Genomic DNA, 25,054 nt, shown 5'->3' with positions numbered 1-25,054 from the left:
ATTTGTGAATAGCTCGAAGCTGTGTTGGTGGTGGTGGTGGCATTTTTTGTGGTTTTTGGTGGTGTGGTGGAATTTTGCTGAAATTTTTCACATTTAAGACTGGTTTAATTATTTAATTCGTTTTGCATATTTGACATCTACATTAATGACATGATTAGGACCTTTCACGGATTTGCTTTCTTTGAACATCAATATTTTGCTTTAACTTTACTTTTGCTTTTACTTTTACTATTACTTTACGCTGTAAATATTCGTTTTGTTTTTTTTTTTGATTAAACTTTCTGTGAACATTTATTGAGTAATGTTTGTTATTGTATATCGGTTAACGCTATTTAAGAACTATGTGGTTGGTGCACAGTCAACAAAGTAACTGGGGGCTAAAGTGAACTCACGACGTGGAATCTGCTGGAATGGTCGGTACGCTCGACAGATAACTGTGAGATCAAATTCCTATAGCTTGAATGTCAATTCATACATTTAATCGAAGCATCGCAGCGGAGTGGAGGGGAATCAGACCAAAGACCTTTCCATTCGTTATCCTCAAGTATCAAGTGCGTGTATATATAATCTGAACCGAAAAAATATAACTCTGTAGGCGATCGCTGCTTTCGATGTTCTGAAACTTCGTGGTCTAAAACTGAAACCGAACTATCATATCTATCAGCTGTAGCTTTGGGTCTGAGGGGACTCAATGTGGAATCAATCAGGCAACGCAAGCTGAAGGCGGTGGGATCTCTCTGATCGGGGGTTCTACCTCAACTTTCCTATATCATTCTACTTTCCTTTTCATTTTCCTATCTTTTCTTTTCTTTTCATTTCTTTCTGGTTTGACTTTGTCTTCGTTTTGTGGCTGTTAAAATACTTTAAAATTATTGTTTTATCTCATTAATTTAGTAGTTTCGTTTGGTTTAATCTTAAGTTAATATAGATTTAAGTACACACACATATTTATTCTTGTATATTCTTGTATACGTGTTCGTATGTATTGTATATATATCTTTTTTGGTACTCGTGTTCGGTATCTGCATTCGCATTCGTATTTGTGTGTATATGGATTTAAAGTAATTTGTTTAAAGTAATTGCGTTTACATTTATTTCTATTGAAGTTGCTCTCATTTTAATTTGACACTAATTTTAGGTTTCAATTTGTTTAAGGTTTAGATCGAACGTTTCGCTTTTCGATTTTTGTTTGCCTAGGTTTGCATTTGCATTTGTGGAAATAAAACATCGCATTGCAAATAGACGCTCCGTTTATTCTCTGTAAAAAATAAAATCGTGTAGCACGAGCTCGAGATTTCGCTCGGATAAGTTCACAGTTAGTCCCTAAAGATCGGTATAGCCTTACTAAATGGAAAGTACGCCTCGACTACGCAAACATCGCCTGGTAATATTCGGTAATCTCCTCGAGACTCTCGCGTGTCCTCGAAAGGGGGAGGCGGGGCAGGTGGTAATCGGTCAGATTGGTCTATCTGGGCAGCTGCAGGTGGAGCAGGTCACTGGGTTAGACGCCCTGGGCGAGGCTCTCCTTCGACAGCGCCAGGATCGGCTGGTCCACCGCCTGGTGCGGAATGATGAACGGGGAGGTCAGCATCTGCAAGGGTCTAGAACAAACCAAACAAAATTAATGAGTTCCCGTATTCCCCTGAACCCCCCCTGAAAACCGCGTAATCGGAGAACGTGGTTGGATCAACTCACTCGGCGAAACTGGTGGCCGTCACCATGGGCTGGCGCACCGAGTGCAGCGCCTGCGAATTCTTGGCCCTGGCCAGCAGACTCATCACCGTGCGCTTGGTGGGATTCATTCCGGAGCGGGGAACCCCTAGCAACGGGCGCTTCCTGCCCAGGCCGCCACCTGGCACACAGAGAGAAAAATATCACCAAGATGTAGTCACTGCATACGCATATTTCCTTATGTTTTAATATTATTAAGGGCCGTTTTCTGTTAAATTTAAATTAGGGTTAAAACTCTGATTTTCCATGCGATTTTCTTTCTTTAAATTGTACAAACGTACGAGAAAACGGCCCTAAATAGGTAATTAATTACATAAAATACATTCTATTGCACTATTCCCTCTGAAAAAAATATAGAACCTATATAAAAAACTTCTTATTAAATTTAAAATTTGTTATTGGTAAAAAATCTATTTTAATTAATGTTTGGTTTTCAAAAGATCAATTTTGTATTTTAACCATTTCTTTAAATTTCACGAGAACTATAAACCTTCAAGTGCAACAATTAAACCAAGTTATACATTGAGATTAAAAAAATGTATGTTGTATACATTATCTGTATAGCTCAGTTTAAATTTCTTATAGTATCTTTCGAACTACTCGCTTAATTGCCATTGAGTTTTCTTCGTTCAGTAACTGAGATTGGGTTTCAGTCGATGCCTCGACTGCAGGACTACTCACCTATGTTGATGGTCTTGACGTTGCGCAGAGCGGGGTGCAGGAGGGCGGTGCCCGGTGGCTCCAGCAGCGTGAGCGTCGATCCGGATGACTCCCCGTCGCCGGACAACTGCAGGGCGGCGGCACCCGCCTGGGTGGTGGGCAGCCCGGCCATGGTGGCCCCCACTCCGGTGGCCGGCTTCAGGAGTCCTCCGATTCCTGCGGCTGTCAGCTGATGCTGGAGTGCCACTGCCATGGCTGTGGTGTGCACTGTGGGTGGATTGACGGCGGACATGGGAAGAGAACGGGATGAGTGGCAGCTGGAGGATTACTTTCAGCAAAGGGAGAAGGAGCCTGACTCTGGTCACCGATGCTTAGAGTTCTCTTTCAGAGGGGCTATCACTTTCAAAGATTAAATTGCATTTTTCTTCGATCAATTGGATTATAAGCCATTTTTGAGCTTAGGCTAATTTCGTTTGGAATTTAAAAACCAAGTTATGTAATATATTAAGGACCTTTGTAGACCTCTATTAAATGAAAGTCAGCCTATAAAATAATCTAAAAAGGCTATGCATATTTCTTATACCTACAATATTTAAGGTATCTAATTATTATCATAGTGTTTGTCTTGAAAACTCAAAGACCTCATAATATTTAACTTTCATATGACCTGAATTTTCACGTTTAGTTCGGATTTCTGTAATTCCGACACTCATACTGCATACAAAATGACGGTGAATACACAGGTCTATGTTGGCAATGAACTGAACAGAGCAAAGACCACCAATGAATATGTAATTTAAGTTGCAATTACGTAAATTAAGAAATAATGAATAGCCCTTGGCGTTGGCATATCATCCGCACAGAGAGTGTGTTTAAGCTTCAATTGCCCTGACTCTCGGCTGGAGCTGGATTATGTTCACTGGCCCATTCACATTCAGGCACTACATCAATGGGAGGGCAGTAATTTCCAATTAATAGTCTCGGTCCCAGCTCGGCTTTGCCAAAGCCACTATTCGGATGGAGTCCACTTACGTGCCGCCGCCGTTGCCGGAGTCGCCTGTCCGGAGAGATGCTCCCCGCAGGCAGCCGCCGCTGCACTGGCTCCTCCGTGGGCCTGTTGCAACAGCTGGTGGAAGTGGTGGCCATGGTGGTGCTGCTGCTGCTGCTGTTGGTGGTGCACTTGCTGCTGCTGCTGGTTTCCGTGGGCGTGTGTAGTGGGGTGCAGGTGCGCGTGGTGCTGGTGAGGATGTGGATGCGGATGCGGATGCTCGGAGCTGGTGGTGCTGATGGTCGTGATTCCTGTGATTCCCAGACTGGCACAGCTGGACGAGCAGTCGAGCTTGTCGACGGCCGACAGGCACTCCATTCCGCTGGCATCTTCCGTTTTGTCATCGTTGGACGTGTCCATGTCCGCCAGTCCGCCGCCCAGGCCACGCCCACTGGCCCCGCTGCAGGAGGAGGCGGTGGCACCACACCCACCGCCCACCTGACTACTGGTGTTGATGGTGGGACTCTGCGAATCCTCCAGCGAGTGGGCGCCCAGTGCTGGCGTGGACGTCAGCGCCTGCATCTCCCACATTTGCTCCTGACGGATGTCATCGTGGTAGTCCTGCGGTGAAGAGATGAGCGATTCAGTTATGGGAAGGGTAGTGGTTTGTCCGAAGTAAACCCAAAGGCCCAGGGCAGAAAATCAAGCGACACTCAGTTGGAAATGTCATTGCGGAACAGGACATTGGAATCAAGAAACATTACTTTTCAAGTAGTATTCATCCGAGACCTGCATGAGTGGAACTATATGAGCTACTAACTCTACGAGTCACTTCAGTTATGAGTGAACTATGAAAAAATTAAATTAAAAATTAAATTTATTTAATGTACTTATATGTTCCAGATTGTACAAAGAGAAAATTAGTCAATTAAAAGTGTACTCACATATTAATAAATTATTTGTAATCTCAATTTAAAGTAACTACAAATTTCATAAAGAACCTCATATGGAGTATAATTGATCCCATTTTCCCGTTGAAGTTTCCCCTATAAAGAGCACAATTGCACTAAATTTCAGTATACATATTTTTTGACAATTTTTAAAGTGAGCATTCATATACTTTATTATATTTTGCGTAATAAAATTCTCAATTGAGTATAAAGTTCTTGGTTAGTTCCCTCATAGAGAAAAAAAAATACCAAAAATAATCATCCATCGGGTATTTTTATACCCGTTACTCGTAGAGTAAAAGGGTATATTAGATTCGTGCAAAAGTATGTAACAGGTAGAAGGAAGCGTTTCCGACCCCATAAAGTATATATATTCTTGATCAGGGTCACTAGCCGAGTCGATCTAGCCATGTCCGTCTGTCCGTCTGTCTGTCCGTCTGTCTGTCTGTCTGTCTGTCTGTATGAACGCTGAGATCTCGGAAACTATAAAAGCTAGAAGATTGACATTTTGCATGCAGATTCTAGGAGTTCCTACGCAGCGCAAGTTTGTTTCAAAAGGGTGCCACGCCCCCTCTAACGCCCACAATCGCTAATATACGATTTTAAAAATTTCAATATTTTGGAAAAGTAAAAATGCAGTGTTATTGTGTTTATCAATACCTATCGAAATGTAGAAGAAATTTTTTAAATCGGACCATTCGTTAAAAAGTTACGGCGGACCAAAGTTTTTCTCCATCTCCTTCGCACTCCCTTTAGCTGAGTAACGGGTATCTGATAGTCGGGGCACCCGACTATAGCGTTCTCTCTTGTTTCATATCAATTTCGGTCCATCTGTTTTCATATCAAAATGATATTTCCGAACATATGATTTTGTACCATATTGATATGAAATCATACCATTTTGTTATGGAAAAATTGATATGAAACAATATCAGTTTCATATTGTTCCGTTTTTTTCTCTGTGCTGTGTTTACTGTTTTTAGTGCAAGAAGACAATGTCTGTATCGTTCAAAAACCAATCCAATGTTCAACCACTTTATCCACTTAGAAGTGTAAAATAGTTTAATAGCTAAAAAATTAAAATATTTTGCTGCTGATGGTTAAAACTTTTTGCTTCTAGTACAAAGACACCTAAAGCAATTCTGAGGAGTTAACCGAGATCCTGTCCATCACTGATGGGATTAGTAGTGGTTGTGAGACCACAGGAGCACCTCAGTCGAGCAATTAAATTTAATACACGTCTCCCTGGCCGCCGTCGTTGGCAATAAATGCGAATTTTATTGGATGTCAATTAAAAGTTTGTGCGCAGCCACGTTTCATGTGTCGCCGGTGGAACACCCTTTGAGCGGAATCCATTCCTGCCCCCCGGGATACATACATATGGGTATATGTGTGTGTATCTGGGTATCTGTGAGTGCTTAATGCAATTATGTGGGTGGCAGTGGAGTGGGTGTGGCTGGGGGCGTCAGCCTGGCTGCTATAGATATACGCACGCCGGAAACTCCAGATACACATTTCATCAACCCCATTAACCAACTAACTCGCTTATGAATATCTCTGAATTTGCAAACGAATCGTACTCAACATATGCGTGTGCATGTTGTATGTTTATTTATCTGCCACTCCTGGTTTTTCTACGCTCTTTTTAGTACCCACAGAAGACGGCCCTTTTATGGCACTCGCTTGCGAACATAAATCGTGATTGCAGATGCCATAAACAATTTCCCGCCAGGTGGGCGAGGCTTAAATATGTCACAGATGAGATTCGCAGAGAGATTCACATCCCAAAGGGCCCACACACACCTCAAAGTAACCCCAGCAATTTATCTAAATTGAAACAGTCTCTTCTTTCATCGCCTTTGTCTTCGCCCCGAATGGGGGATATCAAATAATTTCTATGCAAATTTTCGTCGTGTGTAATCAGATCGGAATAACTCAGAGGGGCGAAAGTCTGCAAAGGCAGTCTCAATGTTGCCAACAGCTGCCAGTCAAAGGTCGGCCGGGATGTCAATATATTAGATTACCCAACTTCAAACTCTGCATCAACATCAACATCCTCATCCTCCCCAGCTTAAGGTGGTAATAATGTGGGAACCCTGCCGTCGTCCGGACTTCGAAACAATGCCTCTCGCTTATGTGTGTGTTTAAGGTGAGAATTGAATTTTGTGGGAAATTATAGATCAAAGCCCGGGTCTTAAGCTATAATTTGCAATAAGCAGAATATATTGCGCTCATTTGTAATTCTCTCGGATGCTGCAACTGCTGTACACACGGGGGTGTACACCCCAGATATAGATGGCCCCGGCATGCCGTTTAAATTGCTCCGTGTCCACTCCCCACATTTCTGCCTGCATCTTAAAGAAGATGTATAAATAAAGTATGCCGGCGCCGGGCAAGTGAGGATGATAACCAGGACGTGCCGCCTCCAGGACTCCCAATCTGCCTCTATCCCCGTCTGCAGGCTGCAGATAGTAAGCGCTTAACATTTGTGTCTCAAGTGGAGGAGGCCAGAGGAAAATCCACCCCACACACGAGGGCTCCAGAAAATGGCAATAGTGTTGGCCATGGCGATATGGCGATGTGGCGATGGCGATGGCGATGGCGTGCCGAGCGCCGCACAATGGCCAAAAGGAAGATGCCAGCCAAGTTCCCCATTTTCCGAGCCAAGTGGGCGGAGACCAGTCGAGTGTCGAGAGGGAGTGGGTGGCAAATGTAATTACAGCACAATGCAATTTAGTCAGCGAGCGCGGAGAGCAGGAAACCCGCTGCATGCCACGCGAACACGAGCAACACGGAAGCTGAAGTCGATAACGAGCACAACCTTGGAGCAGTGAGCACAGCTCCAGTCCTCAGTATTCAGTCTTTGGTCCTCAGTCCTCGGTCCTCAGTCCTTAGTCCCCCGTTCTGCGCTCCTACACTCCCAAAACTATTTGCCATGACTTTCACAAATTTGACTTTAATTAAAGTCGTCAGTGAGTTCGGAAAACTTTCGTCAAAACAGCACAGTTTTCGAAAGTTTTAACCAAATTGGCCCTAAAACATGACATTCGGAAAAATGTTAGTGCCAGGGAACACACTTTTTAAGCACATTCATGATCAACATTATTAAACAGTTTGTTCCAATTTCGTCTTTAACCACTTTTTCATTATTGTTTTATGTTTTAAAAATCATACATATCGTAATCTAAACTTGCTGGAATTTTCTAGTTTTGAAATATAACTTTTTTATAAATTGAAAATAGTGTGTAACTTTATAAAACCATTAAAGAAATGTTCTTTTCTTGAAATTATTCTGCTTTAATCTTAAATACTCAATAAATATCAGTATGTCAAAGCCTTAACCTTAATTATTTATTTCTTTGTAGAAATTATTAAAATTATCGATTTTTTCACAATAATGATTCGATAGTATTGATCTTTTGAAGGGAAATCATATTAATATTTATTATTTTTTTTAAGCCCTATTGTTTTGCATTACCATTTCTACCAGTTACGGCAAGTGTCTTTCGATTTCTCAATTGCACTTCCGAATTGAAGAGCACTTTTTGTGCGAGTGCACTCCGTGCTGCCATAACTTTAAGACCCGTGTCGCGGCAAACTTAAAGATGCTCATTTGCCTGCCCGGGGAGCGCACGAAACTTTAATCATTAATGGGTATTAAACACAAACAATGCCGAGGGAGGTGCCCCAAAAAATGACCCAAAACGATGGCCCGACTTGACTCGACTTGACTCACCGGAACCAGAAAGCGGCGCACTTCCGCCAGCGCGTAGGCGATCCGGGCGTGGGCCTCCGCCGGAGCGGCAAAGGTCGAGATCTCGACGTGCAGGTCCTCGAAGAGGTGGGCGTAGCGACTGTCGCCGCTGCCGCGCAGCTCCTCCTCCTTCCGCCGGTCGCGCATCGATCCGCGTCCCAGGACGGCCATCTTGCACATGGTGTCCTCCTGCAGGCGCTTCATCGAGTTGCCCTTGGGGCCGAGCAGCTTGCCCACGAAATTGAACTGTTGCGGCCACACAAAGGGAAATGCAATGAAAATGTTTACCCTCCGTTAACAGCCTTCCATGGAGCTCCTCCTCCTTCTCCTGCTCAACCTACCTTGGGGTGATCCCGCACTGGAACCGCCACTTTGACGGCCACCTTCACCGGCTTGTCGCGAGTGATGTCCAGCATTTTGAGTTTCTCTGCGGGATGGCAAACGGGAAATTGCATTCAGCTTAATGTGCGTGTAATTAAACGTGTAATTTAACTTTATGGAGGCATGTTATATGGTCAGAAGGGATAAGAAGTTAAGTGCTTAATGGCCCCCTGGAGAAAGTATCAAATTTGTGAAATGTAAACAGTAATAACACACAAAAGGTAAAGGCATTCCAAACAAATATTACATTTCTCTATTATTTCCAACATGTAAATTGAGTTAATAAGTTTCGTAATAAATCCCTTTTATATAAAGTTTGACGAGCAGATATTAAATAAATGAAAAGCTCGTTATTCTAGGGAACAAAGCCCAAAGTATTAAGTTGCGCACCATACGATTTTTAATACTTTTGTGCAGGAATAAGGAAATGAAAAATATGTTACAAGTAATTATACATTTGTTTGGTTTTATTGTAATAAGGTTGCTGATGTCATTTAAGTTTCATGCTTAAACTCTGGCGTGAAATATGCCAATTTAATTTAATTAAACTGTAATTAGGTCAAATAATAAGTAATAAAAATGCATTATGCATATTAAACGAGGGAACACTTTAATATTTTTTCCAACTAATATTAATACAAAAATCTGTATTTTTTTAAGCTTTTAAAGACAAACAAGTATATTATCACACCAAATTTTATTTAAATGAATTCAGCGCTAGTTAATTGAGATTTCGCCTTTTAAAATTGTGTGGAAGGACCCCAAGATTACTCCATTCATTTGCTGAATGCAGCCGGCTGCAGCCTAGTGAATAAATGTCTATATTGCGCACTATTCACGCCACCAGCTGCCCTCATAAGTATGCTACAGGCGGAGAGTTCATCGGATTATCTCGAGCTGACTTGTGTCACCTGCCCACACATCCGCACTTTCGCATTTTCACATCCTTCACGCCCTCTCACCTCCCAGTATCTCCTATCTGGCATCTTTATCTGTATCTGTAGCTGTATCCGTATCTTTAGCTGCCCGCAGCAGACGCTGCGACATTTGTAAACATTTGGCGGAGCCTTAAAGACAGCCAAAGATGCGAGTCCTTTCTCCTTTCTCCGCCTTTCGCTCCTCGGAGCCTCCTCTCAGTTTCAGCTGTTTGTAACTAATTAAGCAAAATGCTTCTGCATACACACAAACATATACAAACCCGAAAAAGAGGGCGGACAGGGGGGTTGGATAAATCTGTTGACAGGCCCAAACATGAAAACATTTTTGTTTGCTCTTCAGCTCGGGCTCAAGTCCTGGCAAGGACTCATGGGGACACACAAACAGAAGCAGAGGGAGAGGGAGGGGGAGGGGGCGGAGAAAGCGGGGGAGCACACACCGACTCACACCTTGAGACACACACACACTCAGAGGCAGAGGCATCGTCACTCATTAGCAGGCGAAATGGCTTTCTTAACACCTTTTGTCGTTGCCTTTTGCACGAAATGCAACATTTGCATGCAACTGTGCAGACAACTCGGCTATTTTGTAGCCAAAATATAACCATTTCAAAAGATGATCCCAGTATCTATTTAAACATTAAACCGAATATCTCATCTACAATCTATCCGCAAAAAACCTTTCAAGTATTATTTTTTTTAACATTTTAACTTAACATTAAAAATATCCCATAAAATATACGATCCTAATTTAACAATATTCAAATTCGCATACGTTTTAAATAAAATATTCTTTGTTTATTCTTCAGTCTTTCTTTCAAACATTTACTGCCCTTGCGAGCATCAGAAAAGTGGGTTAATTGCTATTGAAGATTCAAAATATTCCAATGAATATCCCATTACTCAAAGTCCTTTCTTTTTGTAATCTGCAGCTGACATCACTGGACCCCGCTTTTTACCTGCTTACCGCCCACCTTCGACCGCCCCGCCGCCTCCTTGCGAACGGCCTTTCTGTCTCTCTGGCTGCTTCTTGTCAGTGGCAGCAACATGCATAAGTAGCTGGCAGTTGTCAGCGAAGAGCACTCTGATGGGCTTCAGCCAGGTGGGCGAAAATGGGTAGGTGGAAGAGGAAAGGGGATGCTATTTCAGGCGGTGGCACAAATGCAAGTAGGTGAAAGCACAGATCTGTGTTAATTGTTTGGCATTGCGGACCGGCCATCATCATAATATTTATGCTGCCTCGGAGGCAAAACAAAACACAACAGAGCACAAAACAGATTCGCAGATCCAGCCTGCCCCGGGGGAAATCAGTATTCATACTTCGGCTTGATTAATTACGCTCATCAGTCCGAGGTGGAATATCCTAAAAGGATATCCGTGTTCTCCTCCTGGCCGCTTGTCCCACAGAAATTAGATTAATTTCCATTTCATTCAACACTGTTTGTAATGCTTATTGGAGGGGAAAGCCATGAAAACCAGGAGAGCTGTGCTCTTGTTTTCCCTCGGCACGAACTTTTCAATTAGCGCCATTTTGCCAGCAATTAAATTCGCCTGAAATAACGTTTTACTTTTGCCCTTATTTAAAGTAGGTAATCTATGCATATTTGCCTTAATTAAAACATATATTTTCGCACCATTCGGCGGATCGATTAATGGCCAGTGGAAAATACCTTTGTCCATCTTGCATTTAAAGCGCCATTAATTGGTCTTTTACACAATGATTATGTAAATTTATTGATTTACCTGCACAGCCCCGAAAGAGCAATAATAGTAATAATTACTTTTTCGCTCACAGCCATGCCAATAATTATTATTTCATCCGCCATCGCGAATCGCGAAACTTTCTGCCCGCTCTCAGTTCAGTTCAATTTGGCAGAGTTTCGGTTCTGGCCAGAAGGTGCGAGCGAATTTGGCGGCCGCCGCCTAATCTCCACTAATTTATGGCCAGGACGGCCATTAACGTAATTAGGTATGCATTTCAGGCCACCAGGTGCCCCGCCCACAAGGATTTGGCCGTCGGAATGCAGCGAGTGAGTCCTGGCAGCGATTCAGGTCCTGAATGGGCGGCGACCACTGCCACTTGACTAAACACTTGAGGGTGTAAATCAGATTTAAATATCAACTTGCCGCAGCCACAGACTTTAGAAACTAACATTTCCCCCCATATCCCTCCCCCCTTTACGGGTTTTCCTCGGCATTTCCTTGGCTTTTCCGCCATCGTGCATCCCTCGGGGCAGGTTGCTAAACATTTGCTCAGTCACTGCAATTGTTTCCGTTGCCACTTTTTGTTGCCTATTCCCTGTGTTTTGTTTGCCGCCCGTCCGATGCCATATTTTCCGCATTTTCCTTTTGCGCGCCGCCTTCGTTTGGCCTTTCCGGGTCATTTGCTCGTCCGGAAAAGCGGAAAACACTGTCCTGGGCTGCTGCCTACTACGGAGTCCTTCATCCGAGTCCCCCGCTTTCCCCAGTCGCTGCCCTGGGGGCAGGCACTTGAGCCAACACCCCCGACCCCTGGAAAATGCCTGGCAAAACCCTCTTCAGAGCGATGACGCTGTCTTGGGCATGATATATAAGCCTTTTATTTCCCCTACCTCTGGCACCTGACTGCACGCAGAAAAACCGAATATAACAATCACGAGTGTCACCGAACTTCTGGCACAAAAGTCCGCTGAGATTTCACAAACAAAGTTCGGGGCTTCTTTAAATATGACATTAAATAGTCATTGTATTCAGACTTCTTTCATTCAAGGCTCGCGGGATTTCCAGTACACTACAACTACTACATTTGGGAAATACAAATTAATGTATACGTAATACGAAAATTGTTTTCAATCCTCGCTATTTGATCTGAATTTCGTAAGTCAATTAAAATTTTCGTTAAAAAAATATCAAAGTGAATTTAAGCCTTCAAAAAGATTATTTCATCGCAGTTTTTTATCGCAGCAGATTTTTTTAAACGGTTTTTATATACTTTGGGAATAATTGCCTTTCGGAATAAATCCATTGCACTTAAATGTGCAAAATATATTAATTATATTAATTTTTCTAACACCCTTGCTAACCTTATTCGATCTAACCAATCAGTTTCTTCTGCTGAGATCATAAATTCAATTTTATACAGATACATTTTGTGGACTAAATTTTTTCTCCGTGGGGATTTAGGCAAAGGTCACGTGGGAGTCAAGTGTGTATGCGCAAATTATTCAATTTCCATGGAAGAGATTTCCCCCTTGCCCCACTGACCGCTGGCCATTTCAATACGGCCCAAAAGGGCCTGCCAGTTTAATCAACATTTCGTCAGTGCTAATGTCCTTGGCCATTTCTCGGCTCGTGGCCGGACCATTGATGGTCCATTTAAGCGATTTTCGACAGGACACCGATACCAATGATACCTTCTGGTCCGTCTGCCGTTGGTTTAACATTTCCCCGGGGACGGATTACCACGGAATGCGTCTCGTTAGCCGAAACAAAAGTAAAAATAATCATAAAAAGGAGAGCAGGACCAAGAAAAAACAGATTCAACTTTTGCCCAGAAGCTTACATGTTTTTCAGGGGGGCGGAGACTAAACATCCGCCACTGCCTTCTCTGCTTGTTTATTATATCCCCTTTTTATGCTCGTTTCTCTGCTCTCCGCTTTGCGTTGCTCCCCGGCGACAATCTGTAATCCAATGTAGCCATTTTTTTCTCCTTTTTGTTTAAATTTTCCAGTATTGCTCGGATTAGACTCAAAAGAGGGAGCTACAGCTACAAAAAGTCAGCTTTGATGGATATACGTACACGTTTTCCACCCTCTTATTTTGATTTCTTTGTATTACTTCCCTTTAAAGCTAAGCTGGTCGGTTTCTGGTTCTGGTCCTGTGATTGAATCGAATTTTTAGCCGAGTTCCGAGTTCAAATGAAAGGCAAAGACGACAAATAGTTTTGTTTTCGCACATGACGTAATCGACTGCTGTGTGTTTATGATTAAATTTAACCCCCCACCCAGGCAGGCTCCTAGAAATGGGCGCTATTTTCCTATCGGTATCAGCCAGTGTGACGACGACAGTTTTTACGACGGATGCCAGGATGCCCGCTCGCTTTTATGTCCTTCCTTAACTTTTGCGTAAACAAGTCGAAAGTCGAAAAGGTGGAATAGCAGAAAAAATTCACATTTCCCCCATCCAGTAGAGCCGGGAAATTCGTTTGGTGAGTGGTGTGCGGTATTTGGGGACTGGGTTGGGGTTTGAGTTTGGTTCGGGGGTTTTCTAAATGCCCTCAGAGCATATATGAAGGTGGTTAAACAGAACGGTGGTGGCTCCACCCTCGTTTACTCTGTACTCTGTTTGACTATCCTCTGCTCCCCGTTCCTGGGTTCGATTCCCATTGCCAACTTATACAAGGATATACCCTGTGTTTCGGAACTATAAGACAGCTGAAGGGACATTCCGGAGATTTGGTGAAATAAAAAAAGGAAAAGATTCAATCGCTTTATCGCAACTTGATTCGGCAGATAAGCTCAACCGATTCGATGGCTGACATTTCTGGAAACTCGACAAATCTGTTTTCCATAAAGAGGAGATTGAAATTGGGAAACGATAAGAAAGTTCAAAGAATGTTTTGAATTCGTCAAGTGTGCCATAATAGTAAAGAATATTAGGTATCCTGCCTTGCATATTTTGAAATCTTCATGATCCCAATTTAATTGTAGGCCTTAAAAATTTAGTGTTTAAATATATACCTAATTTAATTTAATATTGATGTTTTGATGATTTAATTATTTTAACTAAAACAATCAAATTAAAGTTAAAACCATTTAAAAGTATTTTTTTAACTGTATATAAATATCACGAATTTATTTAAGCCTACCAGAAAAATAAAATTAATAGAAAAGAATTTATTGTCAAGGAATCCTCAAAGATATTTAGTTTCTGTGCATGCTAACGCACTTCTCACAACCAAATAAAGCGTCCTTAAATTCTTAACCGCACTGTTTGTCGTAGACAATTTGTGTCATCGACTGCGCCAAATTCTCGGCATTCGTCGGCAATTATATAATCCACATACCTGAACCTTTCAGGGACCTTTCCTCCAGCGCACTTAAGCCAGCCTTAGCATCCATCCTTTGTTGCTTTTGTTGCGGTGACTGCAAAGTGAAAGAATGTGAATAATCTATATGAGCATGTAATAATAGTTTGAGGCCAAAGGGATTTTGTCCCTTTCAAGTTTTCAGCTAAGCCGTCTCCGCCTCCCAGGCTGAAAAGCCCCCTCCCCTGCCACCTCTCCCATATTGGCCCGGCCCCTTCCCTTGGCCAACATCTTGCGGTAAGCCCGTGTAAAAAGCTTAAGGAAAACTTTGGAAAATTTTTATCATAATGCAGCTGACAAAAACGCCCCAACATGGTAAATACTTATGAAAGTTGGATGCGAGCACGGGGGTACGGGGAATTTTGTCTCAAATCTGTTGATAAGTTCCATAATGAAATAAGCCCGGGCAAAGTTGGTAGCGATTTCTACGCAATATCCCCAAAAGACAATCGAAAGTTTGTCTAACCCCGTAGAGTGAACTTTTCCGAATCTTTATGAATATTGATTGCAGCTGCCGGTGATCCCTGGCCTTTATCTCAATCTCTTCCTGCTTCTGCTTCTGTTTATGGCGTTTCAGTGGCGTCAGAGATTGACTCTCATCCTGGGTCCTTCATGCGTTCATCCATCTATGGAAACCAAACATTTGCCCCATTTCGAGTGTCGAATGTCGAGTATCGGTTTCCCCAGTCAGCAAATATGTAGGGCTGACATAAAAGAGAGACGATATTTGAAACAAACTGAACTCATGCTCATGAGAAGTACATACGTTGGATGTACATGGACCCTTGTGAGTCAGTCGGAGCGTAAGCGGTGACCCCGATTTCTTTGTGCCAAGGGATAATTGGCCAGTGCGCCCCATTAAATTCTGGATAGCATCCATCCACGATTCAGAATCTCCGCCTGGGCATAAAATCATAAAACCTGAGAGGGTCGTATAATTTTCAGTGCCATAAAACACTCAGTCACGCTGCTTAATTGCCTTTCAGGACTTCAGGATGATTTCAACTATTTGTTTCGCAATACTGCCCCCGCTCGTCAATTTTGTATTAAAGCCAAGTTACCTGGAAAATTGATGGACGCCCGATAACGGGCAGAAGTGGGTTAAAGTTCTTAAAATTAATGACAGTTAAAGCGCCCCAAAATCTGCGCCAGTGTTTGTTTTTTAGTCCTCGTTTCAGTTGTTGTTGTTGTTTGTCTCTTTTCGTTTTCTCCTTTTGGGACTCTGGCTTTCCTCCGTTTTCGCAACTAAGTTTGACGGATTTGTGCGCAGTTTCAGATTAATGCTGCGATTATTGTTTACCGTTGGAATTACGCACAGTGGTTCGAAAATTAAATATATTTGTCTTGGCAAAGTAAATGTTATTTTTCAGACAAGGAGGCCAAATATTAGCTTCAACTGCTCGGTGTTAAATTGAACTTAATTTAAACAAACGGGTATTTCATATGAGTCTATATAAAATGTTTGGCGTTTAGTTAGAAATTATTTATATTACCTCGCTATTAAATATCAATAATATTATTTTTCTGTAAAATGATAATTAGTTACAATCGATATTTGGCTATTTTAACGGTCCTTCAAAATAAACTTTTTCTAAAATTCCCATATTAAGAAGGGATACCTATGATATTCCAACAATCTCAAATGCGTTTTGAGTGATGTTCTTCCTACTACCAAATTCATTTCAGGAAATTGAGTTTGTTCAGTAACAATAACCTACTTTTATTCCCCAGACTTTTTCCACTGTGCATGAAAGGCGACCGCCGTGTGTTTCTTATGCAAAATTTAACCCAGTGTAGAGTAGGTCGGTTCTCTCAGTCGGTCGGTGGGCTGATGGGTGTGGGTCTCCGGATCGCTGGTTTGCTTTATTCATTCCCGTTCCTCGAGAGTCCGTCTCCCCTCTCCCGTCTCCCTTCCACCTTGCAGCCCCCTCTCGCTCCCACTCGCTTGTCTTTGTATAGCTCGGCACGCACGATTTAAGGATAACGAGGATGGAATGCAGGAAGCGAGGCAAATATTTACACAGTTGGATGATTTAGATAAAGAAGACATGAACATGAACCATAAAGCGAACGAAGAAGGCGACAGTGGCTGGAAAAGGAGGAAAAACGGGAGGAATAAGGGGGGTACAATGGAGATATAGGGCCCAGTAAACCCGGGGACATTGTGGAAACTGGGACGGACATTGTGGGGGGATAAAGAAATTTGAATACAATGAGGGGGATTTCGGCGATAGTCGTGATTGCCGAGCGGCACTTCATGAGACAAGAAATATTAATCCAAATTAATGGCGTTATCTTGCAGGAAGTTCCTCCGCCTTTCCCTTCATTTCCCTTTTGCCACACAGAAATTTGCACAATTGGCAAACAGCTGCAATTGAAGACAATTAAGTTACCAAACAACCTGCCTTTGATTTAAAGTCCGATCTGGCATATTCGGCTCTTTGGCATGCTGCTCTTTGGTATGCAGAGCCATGCTCACCTGGATAATTTATTCAAGCGAATATTGCAGTCACAGTAACATCAGAAAAATGAAAAATAAAAACCAAATGGAAATGCAAATATACACACAACACAAACAAACTCGCACATGCATGGCAAGGGTGAAAACTCCATGTATCCCATATATCCACGCCCACATCCGTCCCATCCATCTCATCCCTTCCATCCTGCAGCCGTTGCTCATCCTGCGAAACGGGCCCACTTGAATTCTGTATCTGCATTTTACCATTTTACCAGCTACGTGTCAAATCCGTCTAAAAGCCGAAGGGCTCGCATCTGCATGTAAATGAATGTATAACATATTTCAGCAGATTCGCACAACATTTGAATTATTTGGGCATTGTGTCAACATTCCACAATCCATAAATCCCGACCAGCCGATGTCGATTCCGATTCCGATGCATAGCGGATCGAGTGCAGGGAACCAGAAATCGAGGGCGGCATCAACCTTTCATCTTCCATCTAAAGTCTTGCTTCGTTTATTTGTTTTCCTCGAATTTATTTGACCAGTTGGTCAATATGAAAATGCGAAAATGAAATATTCAAAATGCCTCAGAGCCCCGGTGGCGGAGAATGGAGAATAGAGAACGGAGAACGGAGAACCGAGAACCACCCTACCACAGCCGAACAATCCCCCCAGCGAACATCCACCCCTTTCGACCGTGTTTGCCTCCTAAATGCTAGAGGAATTCCTGACCGGAAATTGTTTCACAAGCGTTGGCCAATTAATTTCAAAAAATAATGGAACAATTTTTTCTGCCCCCAAGCACTGAAAGAATAAAACAAAGTTGGCCTTTCGTATTTTCATTCAAAATATAACGTTCTGAATCGACATTTTAATGAAAGCTGCTAGTGTTTTTCTGCTAAAGAGATAAATTCTAAACAACATTTATTGGAAAACATAAATTTTATGAATCGAATTCTTAAAAGGAACAAGCGAATGGTTAAACAAATATATTCGACCCATTAAAACCTCTTAAGATTGCATCATATAAAACAGGACAATTATATTTAATGGCTGCCGTTATGGTAATTAAGCCAATTTTGCGTTATTTCGTGGTCATTAAACTAAAATGCATATAGCTCGGAATAAATCGTATCAACTCGACCTATTAAAATGGATTTCTCTTTTCCCACTCATTTTAAAGTTAAATTGTATTTTTTCTTCGGGTGCATGGAAGTAATGAAATGTATTTTCAACTAAAATAACCAAGGAGAATAAGGAAGCCCCGTGGAATTTCTATGTTTAATCGACTGCGGGAAATACTCAATCAAGAGCTGCGAGAGCTCGGAACTGATTTGACGCAATGTCCGTGGACTTTGAATTCCGAAATCGGCGGAGAGCCATTTAAGTGCCGTTGATTAATCGATGCGGTTATCAAAGCCGCATAATCGAAAATCCCGCAGCGCTGCACTGTGTCAATGCCAATGCATTTCAGAAATTGATTTATGTGGGTGTGCATTTTAAATCGGTCCAACCGGCAACGGTCAGTTCTCCACCATTAATCATACGCCTAATCTGGAATTCATGACTTTTTCCCCCTTCTAATGAAGCACAAAATAGTTACTCAGTGGTCGTATGTCTCCTGTGGGAATTTTCGGGGGTCCTGACCCAGGAAAGTTGGCTTTTTAAAGCTGGGCAAAAGGCGAAAAACAAATTCATAGACGTGTCCCTCACATAATACGGCCAGGGCAGCAAATATGCATCCAAATGTATAATTCAGCCACAAAAAGTAAAAACTTTTCCCTTTATTCTCGAACAAGTTGGCCGCAAACCCGAAAAAGGCAATGCCAAAGGTCCTTTCTCCCCCGCAGGCATCCTTCATAAATAATTTCATGATTCCAAATTCCATTTCCCTTTTTTTGTGCCGAACCAACGGAAGGTTTTGAGGTTTAGGTTGAGGTTTACGGGGGATTTCCCCCGCCCAATTCACCTACTTACCTACTTGGAGCTCCCAAGCGCCTTGACTTAATAAATTAGTGTTCATCAATAATCATCTGTGTAATAATTTATCAGAATTAGTTATATTTTTGCAGGTCCGAGCGGAAATCACCAAATAAATGGCCTTCCACTCTGTTGGCGATGAGAGTGAGATAAATCAAAAGCAATTACATTCATTCATTCTCGTTTATATGACTGCTGGCCCCCGCGCTCAAGGATTCCGATTCGACCAGCCTCGGGGGGAATTAGTCCTGTTGGTCCTGCGGACTGTGGACTTTGGACTTTGGACATCGGACACACACACACATTTTCCCCCGCTGGCTATTTGTACTTTTGCTTTGGTAAATATACTGCCATCGAGCCACTCGAGCCGCATTCCAGGTGAATAATTCAGTTACTTTGTAGCCCAGTGCCGTAATTAAGTCGTAACAGGTGTGAAAGAGCCCCACATTTCATACACTGCCGAACGGCTGAACACCAGAACGTGACCCAATATTTACCTAGTTAAGATGAAATTATGCCCGGATTAGTGTGGACCTGCTTTAATCCTGCGCCACACCGACTCTCACGCACATTTGTGTCAATTTTCACAGTCACTTCAATTTTCACTTTGCCAAATGACAAATGCCCGGGAGCGCTTATTTCATTGCTTATTCATAGGCCGTAAACATTTCGCGCGGAAATTCATTGGGGCCTGATTAAAGATGCATGCCTAAGGTGCGACGCCTTGTTCCGCTTTTAATTTCGAGTCACTCGGCAGCATGCCACCTCCTCTGGCTCCTCTGCCTCCACTTCACTCCCACATTCACCACAACAGACCCGCGGCCCGTGGGAGATAATGTCATCCGATTTCGGCTTCCCGAAACCGCAAGGATCCAACTGTTTTCGGTTGGCACACCACTCCTTTCCACTCTTTCCACTCCACAGATGGTAGCCACAGAACGAGAGATGGCTAGATGGCGACAACAAACTTTCACTGGAGTTGTAGCTAAAGTGGGTGGCCGAAGGGGTGGCCATACACCACTTGACACAAGATAAACAATTTGTCTCTCTGGGCCAACTTGGCGCCAAACACCTGAAGGTGGCAACTGATTGTGTGTCTCTGTGCTTGTGCTTTATCTAGCACTCCTCCGATCTCCAAGGGGGAACCGCATTCCGGAGTTGGTCAACCGTTCCGTTAAGAGCCCGACGCGCAACTGACGGGAGCTGAATGTGGCCAACTTGCTGGAGACCCCAACAAACTGACAACTGTGGATGCTGGGTGCCGATTCTGCGCAATGCCATCGAAACCAAACCATCCCATACTGGGAACAGCCATCCGATAATGCAGTCCAGTCCTCATGTCCTGTGCGTCGGCATTTCCGTTATACTTTAAAATGCACATGGCCATAATTACTTTCGGCTCGACTTTGCCCTGCGACTAGCCAAGTGGATATCTGGGCAGCTTCGGGTTGGCCTTCATCCGTCCTGGAAACCGGGATGCACTACCAGATTATTCCGGCTGGAGTGACGGAAAGTCTTAAATTTTAATATACTCATTTGGGGTAAGGATGGCTTGGCTGCTGCTCATATTTTAGGATTAAAGAATCTTAAGCTAAGCTTAAATCTTAACGAACAAATATTATAACTTTTTATTTCTTTCAAATAAAACCCGTCGGTTTTGGATCATAACCCATAATTCATACAAAGTATTTAACTTATTTATACCTATAAAGAATATATCTTAAATAATATGCTTTGTAATGTGAAATATTTGTTTTTTATTTAGTAGAAGTATCTTTCCTGTCTTCGTCGACTCTACGAATAAAACTTATAAATAAAAATATTTGTTAAATATTTAAAGTTAAATATCACTCTAAAGAACTTTTGTTACATTTGCTAGTTTCTTTGGTAAATGTTTTCCAATAATCCCTGAATACAGCATCGTTTTTGGCCCCAGAATAGCGTTGAATTTTCGTGTAAGCAAATGCTTTGCACAACGAATTGCATAACTCCCGAAAAAGAAATGCTCCGACCACATGCTAGAATCTCATTTCGACCAAGTCGATCGATCTGCGAGCGGGAAATGGGCGGTTTACATTGTGTTCCAGTGGCTGCCTTCAACCGAAGCCAAAGCAAATTTACATTCAAGTTTTCGGCAGCATTCTCGAACCGCAGGAACAAAAAAAAGAGGAAAACGAATGGCAGAGAGGAAGAAGAACTGCTGGGACTACATGCTATATGTATATCGGAGGAACCGTGGCCACAGCGGCAGTTCGGTTCTCCTGGCCCCCCAAAAATGCATCCTTGTTTATCGTGGCCATAGTGTCCTCACCGTCCACCTCCACCTCCGCTTCCAATTTACCCGAATACAAAACGCTTTAGGGTCCTATTTGGATACCGTTCAATGCACCAGGGACTTTTCCCATGTATGACAAACAAACATAAACATTGTGGGCGAAACGGAGACCGAAAGTATCGCATCCTTGGTGGCGACTCTATAGGCTATATGTGGGAGGATATGTTTGCGTGGCGCACTCTAATTAAAATTTGTGCCCCCGGCCCGACTGCAACGCTTGCCTAACTGTTTTACGAGGTTATATCTCAAAAAAAACCCGAGTTTCGAGAAAAATGTGGTGAAAGAAATGCTAAACACGAACGGAAACTAAACAATGTCCGAGGGCTTGAGAAAATTTAATAAACTCTTGCCCCCAGCGATTTGTACTCGTAATGCCTGAATGAGCTGCAAATTCGTTAGTATGGTATCAGCTAGAGATGTGCTTTTCAAAGTATATTTAATATTAATTTATTTTAAGAATTTAACCTTAGTAAATTTTTTAAAGTCTAAGATAGAATTATTAAATTGTATAATATTAAATCTCGTTTAGAGGAATTTTTACATTTTTGTGAAAAAAAATAAAAAAGAATAATTTTCGACAGGAATTAAAAATGTAGGTTCTCTTTTTCAATATATTTTTTATCCTTTTCCTCGCGAACTATTATACTTAAATTCAAGACCTTTGACTTTAATTCGATTCTCGAAGCATCTCTAATACAGGACCTTCATCAAACTCATTGAAGTGCATAATTTAAATCCATTACTCGGCCGTCCTGGCGCATTAATTGTGCATTCCATGACGTTTAATTGCAGTTAACTGTCGGATGCTCAGCATGCGATGACATTTGTTTGATGTGCCGGGAACACACACGAAAACATGTCCGGGACTCGGGGTTTTGGGGTCTCGGGATGCTAGGAGTTCGGGGGCGGTCTATGTCTCCCCTGACAAGATGCAAAGTTTTAATTGATTTCCTGGCCTGGAGAAACCGAGTCCGGGTCTACGGGGCCATGGGACATCGAGATGGAGACACTTTGCCAGGCCAGGCAGAAAATCATAATTCAACAAGCGAGTACGAATACAAATGTGAATGTGAATGTGAATGCGAATGGGAGCGGAGCAAACATGTCAGCAACAATTTTATGCCCGAGTTGGGGGACTGCAAAGTCAGTTCGGTTCACTTTACACTCAAAATAAATTTAACCCTAAATTTTAGAAAATCGCCATTAAAATTTCTTTTTTCTAAATACAAGAAAGTTATTTCTAAATCTAAGGAAATTTTTCTTAAGTCAAGAAAGTTTTCCTTAAATCCAGGAAGTTTTTCTTAAATGTAGAAAATGGTTACCATGAACTAAAATCACCCTAAAATCTAGAAAAAATGCCCTTAAAATTAGAAATTATTTTCTGAAAAATAGAAAGGCAAACGAAAATAATAAAATATATTGGCAACACCTTTTCTAAAAATGAGTGCCCTAACCCTAAAATTAAGCTAACCCTAAATAATAGAAACATTTCCTAAAAAGTAGAAAGTTTTTCTAAAAAATAGAAATAGTTGTTTTCACATGCTCTGGCACATTAAAATGTTCAATGCCAGAACTTGTCAGCTGCCGGCCAGCTGTACTCGTGGCGCAGACCGTTAAAGCGCTTGGTTAGCAATCGAATCGACGCGGGTTCGAGTCCCAGAGCAAAATTTTTTAACTTTTTTTTTTAATGTTATTTTATTTTTTTTAATTTATTTTATTTTATTTTTATTTATTTTTTTACTTTTTTTTATTCCTTTTTTTATTGATGGCAAGCAGTAAACTAAAAATAATTAGGTTTATATTCAGTTATTTACTATATACTACACATAATATAAATTGCGTTAGCATAAATATATACATATGTATATACGTATGTAAATAAGTAAAACGCGAATGGTCAAAATTATGCAATTAGTATTCAAATGTGTTGTCCGCTTCACCCTTTACATACAATGCTCGGTTTGCCACAGCAAGTTTAAGTGCTACAATGGCCCAGTATGTAGGCCATTCGCTCCTCGCGCGGGAGACCCGGGTTCGATTCTCACGACGGACAAGTAAAAATTGTAAGTTTTTTTCATGAATATAAAATATTAACTAATCATAATTTCTACATTCCCAATCTTCCGCAGTCCCGTAGTCCACACTTACAACCACATTTGGCTTTGGTTAGATAAGAAATCCAAGCGCAAATACATAATAATAAATACATAACATTCACAATATACAAGACACACAACGCTTGCATATGTACATAGGGAGGAGTACATAATATAAACGTATATACAAAAAAAAATCATGATTGAACATGTTTTTTTGTTTTGTTTTTAATTTCTATTTTTTAGGAAAATTTCCTACTTTTTAGAAATTTTTGCCCTTAAATTTAGTAAAATTACCCTAAAATTTAGAAATATGACGTCAAAAAAAATCAAAAATATAGAAAAATTTGACCCTAAAATTTAGGGCGAGCTTGTCTTGAAGACAAAAGTAGGGCGATTTCCTTGACTTTAGGGTTAATTTTATTTTGAGTGTAGTCCGTGTTTCGGCTTAGAAGTTTCCGCTTTCGGGGCCGCCGGAGCAGCTAAATGCCAGCCGTAAACTTTGGCTTTAGTGCAGTGCATTCCACTTGCCAAATAAAAGGCTACAAAGTGTTTTGTGTTTACCACTGGTAGTGCTGCTCCGCCTCCCGCACAAGATTGTGACATCACACATAAACTTTTCGGCGAACCCAGGCCCACAGTCCCAAGGATTGGGTCGTTGGAATAGGAATAACAGGAGGAGCAGCTATAGGCATATAGGCTTCGGCGCCGTCATCGGCATCCGGTTGCAATCCGGGGAGAACTGGGGGAAGAGCCAAATATGCCATTTATAATTTAAGCGGGATTAAAGTTTCCTACAATGGCGCTACTTGCCACAGAACATGCCGCGCTTCGGTAAACTTTTTTTATGCCCGAAAGGAGCAAGAAGGCCGAGCAGCAAGGAGCAAGGAGCATGAAGCAAGGAGTTGCCTGCAAATTTGACATCCGCGCCCCAGACATGGCAAAGCGGATTAGGCAAGTGGCCCCGAGACAAGCTCCGCCGAGCGAGACACTTCCCGAGTTCGCTTTCTTCGGAAATCTGCTCCACTTTGGAAAAGTGGAAGCGCCCTTGGATGGGCGGCGAAAACTGTCAGCAGCCGTCGATGGCGGGGTTTTATTAACTAGTTTAACTTTAATTAAGTGCCTTTGATTTAGGTTGTTAGATGCGACCAGAAATATTTGGAGAGCTTAAGTTGAAAGTGAACCAGATTATATGTTTAGTAAGGGGACCTTTATTTTTATAGTCGCGAAGAGCTTTCAGTTTGTCATACTAACGGGAATTATATAAGAATTTATTACATACCTATATATACACCCAGAAAACAAAATGGACTAAAAAGGGGCCTAATTACCTAAAATTTTAGGAAATATGGCCAGAAAAACGCGCCAAGGCCATGCATTACCTAAAATGTTGTCCATGTGGACTATATTTTGTACGCAGTCTTGAATTTATTTCTGGTAATGGTTACCTAAAAAAATGGCTAGTGGACTAGATTTTTAGGTCAGAATTACCTAAATATTAGGTATTTAAAAAAAAGCTAGGATTTTTACTATTGATAGTAACATATTTGATTATTTTAATTGCTTATATTGTATTATTCGGAAAAGCAAATATTTTATCTTTCTGAAAAAACAATCACTTTATTTTGTCCTCGGTGGGAATCGATCCCGGGTCTTCTGCGCGAGAGTCCAATAGGCTAGCCTCTGATCTACGGAACTACTTAAAGGCCCTGCGG

At 41.9% G+C, this 25,054-nt stretch overlaps 1 protein-coding gene across 2 annotated transcripts; it reads right to left on the bottom strand.

Annotated features, from left to right (window-relative positions):
- Window positions 1–423: 423 nt before the first annotated feature.
- Window positions 424–20,088, bottom strand: LOC108064819 (RNA-binding protein asd-2). 2 transcript variants are annotated; one of them, XM_017152534.3, is made up of 8 exons: window positions 19,406–20,088; window positions 14,444–14,522; window positions 8,425–8,510; window positions 8,066–8,329; window positions 3,424–4,000; window positions 2,413–2,658; window positions 1,696–1,852; window positions 424–1,601 (listed from the first exon to the last, which is right to left on the bottom strand). In XM_017152534.3, the coding sequence occupies exons 2-8, from the start codon at window positions 14,496–14,498 to the stop codon at window positions 1,502–1,504; spliced, it is 1,485 nt and encodes a 494-aa protein (XP_017008023.2). In that variant the 5' UTR covers window positions 14,499–14,522; window positions 19,406–20,088; the 3' UTR covers window positions 424–1,501. The 2 variants fall into 2 exon arrangements, with proteins under 2 accessions (XP_017008023.2, XP_070069976.1); XM_070213875.1 differs by lacking the exons at window positions 8,066–8,329; window positions 8,425–8,510; window positions 19,406–20,088 and having other exon boundaries at window positions 14,444–14,503.
- Window positions 20,089–25,054: the final 4,966 nt, after the last annotated feature.

The sequence above is a fragment of the Drosophila takahashii genome, chromosome 2R (assembly GCF_030179915.1).
Source record: "Drosophila takahashii strain IR98-3 E-12201 chromosome 2R, DtakHiC1v2, whole genome shotgun sequence".
NCBI lineage: Eukaryota > Metazoa > Arthropoda > Insecta > Diptera > Drosophilidae > Drosophila > Drosophila takahashii.
This window is presented reverse-complemented; position numbering and strand designations above follow the sequence as displayed.

Coding starts and splice junctions, on each gene's coding strand:
- LOC108064819 (XM_017152534.3), bottom strand. CDS start 14,498: ATGGATGCTAAGGCTGGCTTAAGTGCGCTGGAGGAAAGGTCCCTGAAA. Junction 8,330..8,424: donor CAGTGCGGGATCACCCCAAG/GTAGGTTGAGCA, acceptor TGGCCGCAACAG/TTCAATTTCGTGGGCAAGCT. Junction 2,659..3,423: donor TCCGGCAACGGCGGCGGCAC/GTAAGTGGACTC, acceptor ATCCACCCACAG/TGCACACCACAGCCATGGCA.